Here is a 12,285-nt window from a genome sequence, read left to right as displayed (position 1 = left end):
AATTCACCGCAGAAACAATAAAGTTTACTTTCACAAAATAACAAATAAAAAAAATGGAGATCTGCCCTTATTGATATTGGTATAAAATTAGCACCAAAACAGACTGTTTCATTCCAGATTGTTCACCTTACAGTGAAACATCTCATTAATATGGAAAATAGGATGGACGTGATTTACTGATCATCAAACTCAGGGCTGCAAAGCCGGCTCGGGACATGCACAATTCAGCACAGCAAACCAACAAAACAACCAGCCAAACAAAGTATTATTGTCTTAACTTCACCCAGATAATTCTAGCCAAAGCAGGTGTTGCGCCTGAACTGCAGCCTTCATCCCTCGCTAAACACACAGCAGGTGGACGGAATTTAAAACTACGGAGGACTTGGGTCACTGAAAAGAACTTACCCTAGCTTCCCGACCACTGCCCGGTGACCGGACCGCGACAGTGGCTGACAAAGGGAACACGGAAAGCACGCGGCGAACCCCAGCTTCCCGGCCCTTCCCCAAAAGGACCCCCTCACCACCCCCACCCCGAGAACGACGAGGGCCCTGCGCCGGGGGCGCGCACAGCTGGCGGTGGCACGAGGGCTGCGCGGCAGGTGCGCGCCGGGGCAGGTGCCCACCGCGCGGGGCTGGGCGCATCCGCGGGGGCGCCCGGGGGGCAGCGCGCCCCCCCCGCGACGTCCCCCCTCGCGTCTGGGGGCCTCAGTCCGCGGCCGCGCAGCCCGGCGCTAAAGGACTCCCCATACCCGCCGGGCACGTGTGCGCAGGAACCCGACCCAGCTTCCAGAAGGGGGGGGGCCCAGGGGCACTTATCCCCCCCCCCCGGGACACACCAACTTCGGGGCGCGGGAGGGGGACAGGAAACCGCGAGCCCGCGCCTGGGTCACTCAACAGGTTACGCGCCCCTCCGGGCCTGCTACGGCGGCCGGCCCGAGCCTCAGTTTCCCCGGCCACGTCCGGGGGGCCCCCCGCGCGCACAACCTTCCCGGGGAGCCCGCGCCGCCACCTACCGTCCAGGCCCGCGCTGTCCACGGCGGCCTTCAGCAGCGCCAGCACCAGCAGCGCGCATAGGACCAGCGCGGCCCAGCCGCCGCGCGCGCCCGCTCCCATTGTTCCGAGGGCGGGACGCGCCGGCCCCGCGGCTCCCGACCGAGCGTCCGCCGCGCCGCACAGCCGCCCCGCTGCGCACGGGCGCCGGCCCCCCAGATGCCCAAATAGGGCGCGGGAGCCGGCTGGGGGCGGGACGGGCGCGCAGGGGCGGGGCTTGGCGGAGGGAGGGGCAGGGCCTGGTGGGGAGGCGGGGCGGGGGTCGGCGAGGGCGGGGTTTGGAGGAGGGGCGGGGCAGGGCCGGCGCGCGAGAGAGGGGCTGGGGCTCGAGGTGGGGCGGGGCCGGGAGGGGAGGCGGGAAGGGGCAGGGGCGCGGGGGCGGGGCTTGGCTCGGGCAGCGGGCCCAGCAGGGCGCGCAGGGACGGGGCGGGGCGGGGTCGAGGGCGGGGCCTGCGAGGCAAAGCAGAGCGCGGGGCGGGACCTGGAGGAGGCGGAGGAGCGGGCCCAGGCCGAGTAGGAGGTGGAGCTCTGCTGGGGCGGGGCTTGTCGGGGGCGCGGCCCGGACACCCGGACGCTGAGGCGCCGGGCCCCCCTGCCTCGCGGGCGAGCCCCAGAAGCTTCAGCGGTTTCCTTTCTTCTCGGAAGTGGCGGTGTTGTTGTCGGGGACCGGAGCGGGCGCTGGGCCTCTCGGGCCCGGAAGGAGTTGTCGGGTGGTGGTCGGTGGGGCCCGGGCCACGTGGCCCAGCGGCACCGGGGAAGCTGCAGACTGGCTGAGCTGCGCGCCCCGGGGGAGGCCTCTTGTTGGGGTCGTGACCCGCTGGACTTTCTCTTCGGGGGACCTAGTCTCAGCTGTGGTGGGGGCTCTACAAATTCCTAGTTTAAGTCCACACATAAAACAGCCACGATCTCTGGACAGGTGCACCCCCCTTTACACCACTGGGCTTTCGGGAAGGATCTGCATCAGTACCCGTTGTAACAAATCCCAGGAGGAGCTTGCTTTTAGGACAGAAGCCATTATGTTCTGGGCCGCTCTTCCCCGACACCATTTCGGCATTTCGGTCTTGTAGGAACGATGCACTTTCCATGGGGGTCCTGTACCCCACGCTGTACCTCATCCTTGGCCGCCCGTGCCCTCCAGCTCTGTGCCTGCAGAGCCCAGTGGAGAGGGGAACGAAGCCAAAGCCGGGGAGTGGAGCCACCCAGGCCCTGCTCCTCCCTTCTTTCCCTCGGGGCTGCTGCCCAGTTCTCATGGAATAACCTGTTCAGAATAGTTTGGGGCCGAGTCCCTCTTAAGCCGACGGAGCCGATTCCACTCACTTGTCTTGACTTGCAGTGACTCTAAAGTCAGCTTTTTGTTCCTGCTAAGAGCCCTGAAGGGACCTGTAGGCGCTGGTAGCTGATGCAGGACAACGACAAAGATTGAGTAGGACCCCTCAGCTGAGATGGAAAACAGCAGGATCCAGGACACTTAAAATCCCTATCAATCCCCAAGCTACCACTCTCTACACGCTGCAGATCTTTGATATCTGACCCAGATTTCATGTCATAAAGGCCACATCGTTGCCTTGAAATGTTAAGTTCCCAAAACTATGTTAGGAGGGATATACTTACTGATCTCACAAAGTCCATCAATATGGACTTGACTGATCAGAGACTGAAGAGGGCAATCTATCCCAGCAAGCACTCCCTGGCCTCCACCCTGCAGCAAGCTCCACTGGGGAGTCTGGGTTAGGAATAAATTGTTCTGGCAACTGCTTAGCCCACTGACCAAGCATTTCACAGCCCAGGTTCAACGTGCCTCTCCAGCCTTGGTTTGGCCACCCACGGACACGGGAGGTTTCCAGTTCCTTGGCATTGGGACACATTGTTTTCTCCTTCTGAAATGCCCCCCTCTGTTCTCTCGACCATCCTATATGTGAGTCTTCCTCTCAGGCTCGGTGTACATGTGCCTGGGAATCTGGGGTAGAATGGAAGATGCCCCCAGAAGAGAAATGAGAAAGTCTGGAAGACAAAATGTGAATATGACAGTTTCTTCTGGAACTGACCTTGACCTGAATGACCTCCATCCTGTTGTCTGATTTCCGCACCACCAGCTTTGCTTTGGTAGTCACGGCACAGAACTGTGGGTGGACCCACAGTTTCCTCCAGTGTGAGGGGGCTGCGGAAGGAAGGGACCATGTCCTTCCTGTCCTCCTGCAAAGTCCTAGGGGAGGTCTGCCCTCCCCGGGGAGATCTGCTTCTGCTCCCACCACTGCACCATTAGACCCTGCTGATGTGAAAAGTTCAAACAGCACAGGAGCCCTTGGCGATCTAGCTGTCCCCCACCTTCCCAGCCTCACGTCCAGCCTCCCTCTCTGCAACCTCACTGGACTCCTCGAAGTTCTCCAAATGTTCCGGGGCCTTCTGTGCCCTGCGTGTTTGCTCTTGCTCTTCCTCTTGCCAGGATGCCTTCTGACGTCCTCTCCTGGTCAGTTTTCAGTCACCTTTCGAGATTCCCTTCCTACCTCTTCTTCTCCTCAGTCACCCAGGCAGGTTTTGGTGCTCACATCTCCCCACTCATACTTTGACCAGCTTGGTCAGCCTACTTCTACCCTCTTCCCACAGCAGCCAGAGTGATCCTTCTAGAATGTAAGTCAGATGATGCTGTTCCCCTGCCTGCCACTTTCCAGAGTCCAAAATCATGGCCCTGCGCAACATGGTCCTTGGCTGCTCTTCGAGCCCCATTTCCTGCCCTCTCCCCCTTCACTTCCTCAGCCCCAGCCTCCTTTTAGTTTTTTAGAAATGCCGCATCAGTTCCCACCCCAGAGCCTTTCTGCTTACCACCCCCTCATGTCATTTAGCTCTCTGCTCATCTCAGAAAAGCTTTTCTTGGAGACTGCACCTCACAGTTTTATGTGTCTTGGTGGCACCTACCATTTTCCATCGTTACGCTCACGTATATGCTCAGTGTTTGTCTCTCCTCCAGGGATGCAGGTCCCATGAGAACCGAAGAGTGTCTCTGGATGCAGGTTTCTGGTTCGGCTCCTATCCCGTATTGCTGTAACACAGTGGACACTGGTCGTACTTATGGCCACTCATCATCATTTGAATAGCTTGTCTGCTTTTCTATCTCAAATCCTCAGCCTCCTTTGCAGCTGGGCTCCAGAATGTGTCAGAGGCTGTGCCAATCCGACTCGTGCACGTGAAGCTTCAGTCCCCGTGTGAGCAGGCAGAGGCACCAGGCCGGCCTGGAGCGCCCAGCTCTGCGGATTCCAACAGCAGCAGACGCAGGGGGCTGTGAGGCCAGCACTCACAGCAACATCCCTTCCCCGGGGGACGGGGACATAAGACGCAGTGTCTGATGCAGATGTGGTACTGGTGGGGAGCTGCAGGGGAAAGTTTCTCATGGGACCAGTTCTGCAGGGTTTGGGGCATTATTCCTGGAGGCTTAGCCTCCGTCATGATTCTCTACACCATCCACCAATCCTGAGAGCCACCCAGCATCTTCAATGTCCTCCTTTCCTGCCAGGTCAGCAGGGGCAGCTTTCCTTCTCCCGTCTAAGGACGCTGGCTCTATCCAGTTGTACACGCCTTTCCCCCCACCCCCAGATGGCTATAATCTCCATTAGATGCTTTGTCAATGCTGCGTGCTTACAGTATGATGGACAGTGTCCTGATGGACTTGGCAGTCTCGTGGGAGGACAGACGCACGGGCAGAGTCTAGTCACTGACACAGAGGGTGGTGGATGCCATGATGTGATACTGGACCAGCACGCACTGGAATGAGGGTCTGTGTCTCGGCATTTGTACCTGGGAGTGTAACACACTTTCTGTCATAGAGAAGGCATTCAGTGTGTGTGTATTTGTGCAACGAACGTGGGCTGGACATAAAGAGAGCAAACTACGGTACTTTTCTCCCTCAGTCATGTTTTCCCCCACCCATTCTGTATTTCCCATACATCTGTGTCTTAGACTTAAGGTCACCTGAGGATGAAGTAGAGACTGGGACCATCATTCGTTCATTCATTCATTCAATCAGTCAATATGCAAAAATTTACTGAACTCATGTCATATACCAAGCACGGTGCTGGGTGCTGGGAAACAGCAGCAAATAGCACAGATCTACCTGCCTCCTAAAATGACAGACCCCATGAGTGGTTGGAAAGGGCAATGGTCTCCAGATAGGAATGACAGAAGCTGCTTGTTAAGTCTGCACAAAAGACACGGGGATTTCATTTTCCATCACTGCAATTCCTTACATCCCACGGTCAATTTTTATTCATTCAAAGAAAAAGAGGTAATAAAGGAAGGCTCGTCCGGTTAGGTGTGCACAGGTAATTACCTTCTAACTGCATATAAGCCAATCTGTTGATAAATCAGTATTTGCATGAGGAATGAGCCCGAGTTTTCCAGACTTTGAGACCGTGAGGGAGCAGCTAATAAGACAAGGCAGTGGGAGGACTGAACAAAAGAGTGTGGGTTGGTCTGTGGCCATCTCCCTGCCGCTGCCAATTTCCTGTCAACTTCCATGTTAGCAGATCGACAGCACGTGAGCATCCACTGTGATTAAGTCTTCACAGGGCGTGCGGATTCTCTGGGCCTCCTCCCTCTCCTGTACTCTGCTGCCTTCCCCTGTGTTCTGGAGCCCCTGCTCTACTCACACCTTCTTCCTCCCTCTGCTTTTCGTTCTTCCTTCATGCTTCTTCCCCCAGAGTACAATTAATTCAAAAGGATCTACTGGGTGTCTATTTTGTATTCAATGCTCTGCAGGATTCGTGCGTTAAGAGCAAAAGAAAGAACAGAAGAAGCAAAAACCAAGTAAAGGTGAAGATCCAATGGCAGAGACCATACACTCCTACACAACTGGGTTTTGCTCTCCAAACCAGGAGGTCAGAGAAGAAAGTTCCGGGCAGACGACAGTTTAGAAGGAATGACTTCTCCAAAAGGGAGGGGGGAGCTCTGTCTGAAACCACAGCACTTGTCTGGGGGAGAGGAGGGGGTGGGAGTTTTCGGTGTGCGATCTGGGCAGGATCATGTCGTGAGGATGGGAGGAAGAGGAGATCCGAGATCAGAGGTTTCTGGCGGTGGACGCGGGGAAGCCCCCTGAGCTCTTTCACGGTTAGTCCCTGCTTGTTTGTCAGACCTTCTCTGGAGGAGGCCACAGGGATTCGGCTCACTTTCCTTTCCTCGTTCAAGTCACAGATGACCACCCTGGCTCTTCGGTGCCCTTCCTTCCTCGAGCCTGCATACGGACATGGTCGCGAGTCCCCAGGCCACTGCTGCCAGCTGCACAGATCATAAGCACTTTCTATGGCCAGAGTTTCAGGGCTAATCATGATGAAGAAATTGACAAAAGATAAAATAGCTATGATGAGGAAGTTAAAAAAAATCTGAAATAAAGTTATTACAGTTTTTTATTTAATGTTTATTTATTTTGAGAGAGAGAGGGAGGGAGAGAGGGAGGGAGCGAGAGAGAGGGAGACGGGGAGAGAGAGAATCCCAAGCAGACTCCGAGCTGTCAGCACAGGGCACAATGTGGGGCCAGAGCCCACAACCATGAGATCATGACCTGAGCCAAAATCCGGAGTCAGATGCCTCACCGACTGAGCCACCGTGCACCCCACAAAGTTCTGACAGTCTTGACCCCTGCTCAGTAGTTCCTGTCTCCCACCGGGGAGATGGAAGAATAGGCCTTAGCTTTCATCCACTCCACAAAAGTTTGAGACTGAAGGCACACACATACACACAAGGACCCGCCAGAGGTAAGCGCTGTGCTGAGGAAACAGCAGTGTGATGGAACTGGGTGGTTACTTCAGGACAGGTACTCAGGGGAGTTTTCTCTAAGAAGGTAACTGTCAAGCTGAGTCCTTAAAAGGAGGCCTGTGAAAAAACCAGGGGAAGTACATTTCAACCAAGCCTGGGGTGTTGGGAGAGCAGAGAGGAAGCCACTGTGGCCAGAGCTTGGTGAGTAAGGGCAGAGAGGCACAAGATGAGGGTTGGGGTTATTCAGGCGAGAAGTGTGGATTTTAATTTACATATGATGGAGAGCCATTCGAGAATTGGCAAAGTGATATGTTATGATTTATATTTTTAAAACAGACTATGCCACGGGCTCCCGGGTGGCTCAGTCGGTTAATTGCCCACTTCAGCACAGGTCGTGATCTCACCGGCCAGGAGTTCGAGTCCCGTGTCAGGCTCTGGGCTGACAGCTGAGGGCCTGGAGCCTGCTTCAGATTCTGTGTCTCCCTCTCTCTCTGCCCCTCCCTGGCTCTCTTTCTTGCAAAAATAAATAAACATTTTTAAAAATTTAAAAAATACAAAAATAAAAAAGACTACACCAGCTCTCTAAAGGAACAAGAGTAGAAACGGGGAATCTTGTCCGAGGCCTACTGTGTGGTGTCTCCAACCACCATAGAAGTGGCGACAACGGAAGCCGCAGATGGGTTTGGGATGTGGACTGGGTGTGGAGTCGGTTGCACGTGGCGGGTGACAGAAAGAGAGATTAAGGCTGACCCCTCGGTTTGTGGCTTGAGCACCTGGGTGGACGATAGTTCCACGTCCCATTCCTTGGAATGGGCCACTCTCAGAACTTGGCCTCAATGTCCCTCTGTCATCTCTGAGTCCCGCAAGACAGCCTCTCTCCAGAACGCGGGCAGAGCGAGCCACGGTAGAACCAAGTTTCCATGATCGTGTGTTGGTGTCTCCGTGGTCAGCGGTGCTCCGTCTGGGCAGTGCTGGGCGTTACCGAAGTCCACTGTCACCCAGGAGAGGTGCACGTGGGGTTATCACCTGCAGTGACAGCAGACGGGAAGTAAGAACCATAGCTGAAGAGACGAAACTGGTTGTTGGAGGATCATTGCAATGCTGGGGAAATAGAACAGAAAGATTCCAACAAAAGCCCCCTCTGTAACAACATAGAAGAGAAAGAGAACATGATTTCAATGCTGGGTAAGCATGATCAGCGATAGCATGGGTGTAAGCTACAAGTGACTACAGAGTCTGGAGAGATTTTCACGTAAATTTATACAGAAAGTGGGGGAGAGGCAGGAGAGACGAGAGGATAGACCCTGTGATGGTCTCATCATACCCGAGGGAGACTGTGAGCTGACTCAGTAAGTGTTTACACTTTCAGGGGACAGGAGGCCCAAGACTTTGCTTTGTGAGATCACAAGCTCAGGCCACTTTTACCAGGTCTGCTGTGTCCTCAAGGTGACATCCTAAAGAGGGGACGGTAGGGAGGCAGTGGCCTCCATCGTCAAAGAAAACTCATCACTGTACCTTTTCAAGTGGCCATGTAATTTTTCCCAAGACCTTTTATGTAGCCCACCCCAAATAAATAATACATGATATATGAGAATTTCATCATGTAATAAAAGCAAGGTAATACATTATAGGCATTTGTGATTTCTCCCAGGCCTTTCCCCCAGTCCTAACTCCTAAGTCCCCCTTCCAGGAGAGGGGGGAGTGTGCCAGCCCCATCCTGAACCTTTGTTAAGCAGAATCAGTGGCCCAGGAGAGACGGGCTGAGCCAAAGAAGCAAGAACGGATGCCAAGATGATGCAAAGGGCTATAATTTATTGGTCGGAAGAAGCAAAAGAAATCCAAGGAAGGGGAAAGAAAAGCAAAACAAAACAAAGAAACACAGGGATGACATTTAGAGGGAGTTTTCGGTGATGCTTTTGAGACCGGGGCTTTGAGTCACCTGTGGGCTGAAGACTCCGAGAGAGATGGATGGGGCCAAGTGGACGAAGCGCTATTACGTTACATGTGGAATTACACTCAGTATTCTTCAAGTTAGGCAAAGATTCGGATGACGTTTAAACGGCCTGTGATTACTGAACTAATTTCTTACACAGAACGGGAAGCCCTTCAGGGACTGGGTTGGGTCACCCCTTATCTGAGACTCAGGGGAGTATTAACCTCGAAGGTGATGTGAAGTCAGTAGAAATCATCCACAAGTTCTCTGAGGGGCACCTACTGTAATGACATCATGGAGGAAGGAACAGATTGGTATAAGCTGTGGCCAAACTCTTGAGGCTCTTATATTTGGATAAATCAAAGTTTTCCATAGGACACATAAGTAATAACATACCACCAAAAGGGATGTCATAAGACTATGAGGGCTGCTGAGTTGGTAGGAGGGTTTGCCTGTGGTTTGCTGGGTATGAATAGCTATTTTTCCTGTTCTATTTTTTAAGTTTGCCTCTCCCAAACTGTAATAATTTTTTTAAACTTGAAGATTCTACAATTCCACCATATATACCAAACAAAAAACACCATTCTTAGAAAAAAAAAAAAAAAAGCATGGGGAAAAAGCACTCAGGGGTGATAGTTCTCCAGATAATCTTTTTTTTTTTTTTTCTCCTTTCCACTTTTGTTAATTTTCCCATTTTTCTAAAGTTAAAATTTTTACATATAACGTAATACTTTTAAGCCTTAATTTTAGAACTGTAAGTGTAATAATGATAAAAAATGTGTTGGGCACCTAGTTGGGCACTAGATGAAAGATAAGCATGATTTAATCTTCTCTTGAGTTTAGACCCGAGGAAGAAAAGAATAAAACAAAATTCTATGATGGAGAGCAAAATCCAGAACTTATTCAAATTCTTTCCCCCAGATATATTAAGGAGACTCTTTCCAATGGTCCAGTCTTTGTGCAGACATCGCTGCCATTTGCCTGATCATATGACTCGTATCTTGGTGAGGTTAACCTCGGAAAGAAGATTGTCCTGGGACCTCAGTATTTGTTTCTGATTTCAGCCCTGCAGCTGACTTACCGTGTATGAGGTCAAGCTATCTAACCAGTTTTACTCTTGACTTCTTCATCGTAAAAATAAGGGATTTACATGCGTTGCTGGTGGTAATGTAAAATGCTGCAGATGGCGTGGAAAACAGATTGGCAGTTCCCCAGAGTCCAATACAGAATCATCCTATTACCCAACAATTTTACTCCCAGGTATCTACTCAAAGGAATGAAAAATGGACTCAGACATTGTAAATCCAGTATTTACAGCATTTTTCACAATATTGACAAAGGGAAACGAGCGTCCATCAGCAAAGGAAGAGATAAACCGAATGTGGTAAACGCATGGAAAATGTTCGACACTCAGTTCCCTACACCAACAAGCAATGCTCAGGCACCAGCTGTATGCGCTACAGTTTAATTCACCTCTGACACTACCTACCTGGAGAGAGCTTCAGATGGCACAGGTGAAGGGTTCAATTCTCCCACGCCCAATACACACACACTTCGGTGGCCAGCTGCCAGTCACCCCGGTTGTTAGTCATGCTTCTGACCGACTGGCCATAAATCAGAGGTTCCAAGGGCCTGTCCTTGGGTTCGATTTACTGGAGTGGCTCACTGAACTCAGAAAACCCCTTTAGTCACTGGAATACTGGCTTACTATAAAAGGACAGAACTCAGGAACCACCAGACAGGCTTACTATAAAAGGACAGAGCAAGGAATGGGGATAGGGCACGGGGCTTCGCCTGCTCCAGGGAGCCACTGGCCGCCAGATCTCCACAGTGTTTACCAACCGGGATGCTCTCTGAACCCTGTCCTTTCTGGGTATTAATGGAGGCTTCATTACATAGGTACGGTGATGTAATCATCACCTGTGGGCCGAATTTTTACCTACAGCCCCTCTCCCCTCCCTGGAGGTCTCCCCTTCTGTGAGTCACCTGGCTGGTCCCCCTGGCTACGAGTTATCTTGCTTTAGTGTCTGAGGGACTTTCCAAAAACCACCTCATTAACACAACAAAAGACACCTTGAACTTTCTCAGACTTCGGAAATTCCACGAGTTTTATTTAGATGCTGTCCTGCTGGAAAGGGAAATGAGGACCAGTATGCATTTCTTATAAAAGACGGGGCACCTGGCTGGCTCAGTCCGTAGAGTGTGCGCTCTTGATTTTGGGTTGGGCGTGGAGCCTGCTTCAAAAAACAATCCCACTATACACCATACCATGGAATATTCTTCAGCCACAAAAGGGAACAAAGTTCTGAAACGTGGATGGGCTCTGGAAACATGCTAAGTGAAATATGCCAGATGTAGAAGACAAATACTATGTGATTGCAGTTAGTGATTTAGAAATATCTAAACTATCTTTGAACCCATGTTCTAGAACACCATGGCCGAAGGGCTCATGAAAGAGCAAGCCTATGTGGGCCATGAAGGATGTGTTGTAACTAGTCCCCTAGACTCCGCGAGGACAGTGGAGCCCAAGTATGGCAAGTGGGAGACTGTGGGCCAAGTCCAGTGGGGAGAGGTGTTTTGTTTGGCTTTTGCAGTTTACCAACATAGCACTTAAGATTTTAAATAATTTGTTGCTAAAATGTAAAACCCAGGGGTATTGCGATAAAAAATTCTCATGTCTAATTCCTCTTAAAATATTGAAAGATGCAGTCCCAACTAGCTAGAGACAGTGCTCGCCCCAAACATCCCTCCCTCTTTACTTACTCCCAGCTGGCCTCACTGATGTTGCTACCTGACTTGCCTGTCCTGTGGCATTTGAATTTGGGGCCCCTCACATCAACCAATGATTGGGTGAATTGTTTCTGAGAGCCCTACACTTGGGTTGTCAATGCTTTAAAAGCAAAGTGTCAGAGAAATTTCTTTTTCTTAATTTAGTTCCTTTCACCTCATCTACCACACGGAAGGGACTGTTCTGGGCTGCCACACAGGGTTTCAGTTTTCTGTAACGGACACAAATATATGTGAATAATTTTGTGAGCACAGAGTTCTAAAGAATGCTTAAAATAGATTTTTCATGCATGAAGTCTCTGAAGTTTGATCACTGCTTCCTTGAATATTCAAACATTTTATAACAACGTTTAAAAGCCTCTACTTTTACTAGGTTTATTTCCTATTTCAAAAGAAGTCATAAGTATCACATGAAAGTTGAAAGACAATTTAAACAATACACAGAAGTCTGTAAGAAAAAAAGTCCTTCCTGTTTGACCTCCCTAGGGGTAACCACAGGTGTTAGGTTTTTATCTCTCCAGACCTCTGTTTTTGTTTGTATGTGTGTTTTTGCACATACAGTTATGCAGAGATTTGTACGTGCAATTATATGAACATGGAAACATACAACAGGTCTTTTTTTTCCACAAAAAAGAATTACACTGTAGTTATTGTTTCACAACTTGCTTTTTTAATTGGACAATATATTGTGATCATGTTTCCATAGCTACACAGAGAGATATGCTTCCTCCTTTGCGATGACAGCGTGGCATCAGTGCATGGGTATAGTTTAT

General features: G+C 51.0%; 1 protein-coding gene and 1 long non-coding RNA gene across 2 annotated transcripts in view; one reads left to right on the top strand and one right to left on the bottom strand.

Annotated features, from left to right (window-relative positions):
• TMEM123 (transmembrane protein 123) overlaps positions 1-1,205 on the bottom strand; it is a 57,132-nt gene extending 55,927 nt beyond the window's left edge. The window contains exon 1 of the mRNA XM_086679274.1: positions 1,014-1,205. Coding sequence (XP_086535400.1) covers positions 1,014-1,113 — 100 coding nt within the window. The 5' untranslated portion in view covers positions 1,114-1,205. The remainder of the gene's footprint in view (positions 1-1,013) is intronic.
• A 3,105-nt stretch (positions 1,206-4,310) lies between these two features.
• Positions 4,311-6,445, top strand: LOC147577013 (uncharacterized). The gene is made up of 2 exons (XR_015241392.1): positions 4,311-6,147; positions 6,226-6,445. It is a non-coding gene; the product is annotated as an uncharacterized LOC147577013 (long non-coding RNA).
• Positions 6,446-12,285: the final 5,840 nt, after the last annotated feature.

Source organism: Puma concolor, chromosome D1 (genome assembly GCF_028749965.1).
Source record: "Puma concolor isolate L17-30 chromosome D1, mPumCon1.1.hap2, whole genome shotgun sequence".
Lineage (NCBI taxonomy): Eukaryota > Metazoa > Chordata > Mammalia > Carnivora > Felidae > Puma > Puma concolor.
The sequence above is the reverse complement of the archived record's forward strand: the minus strand, read 5'-3'. Positions and strand labels throughout refer to the sequence as shown.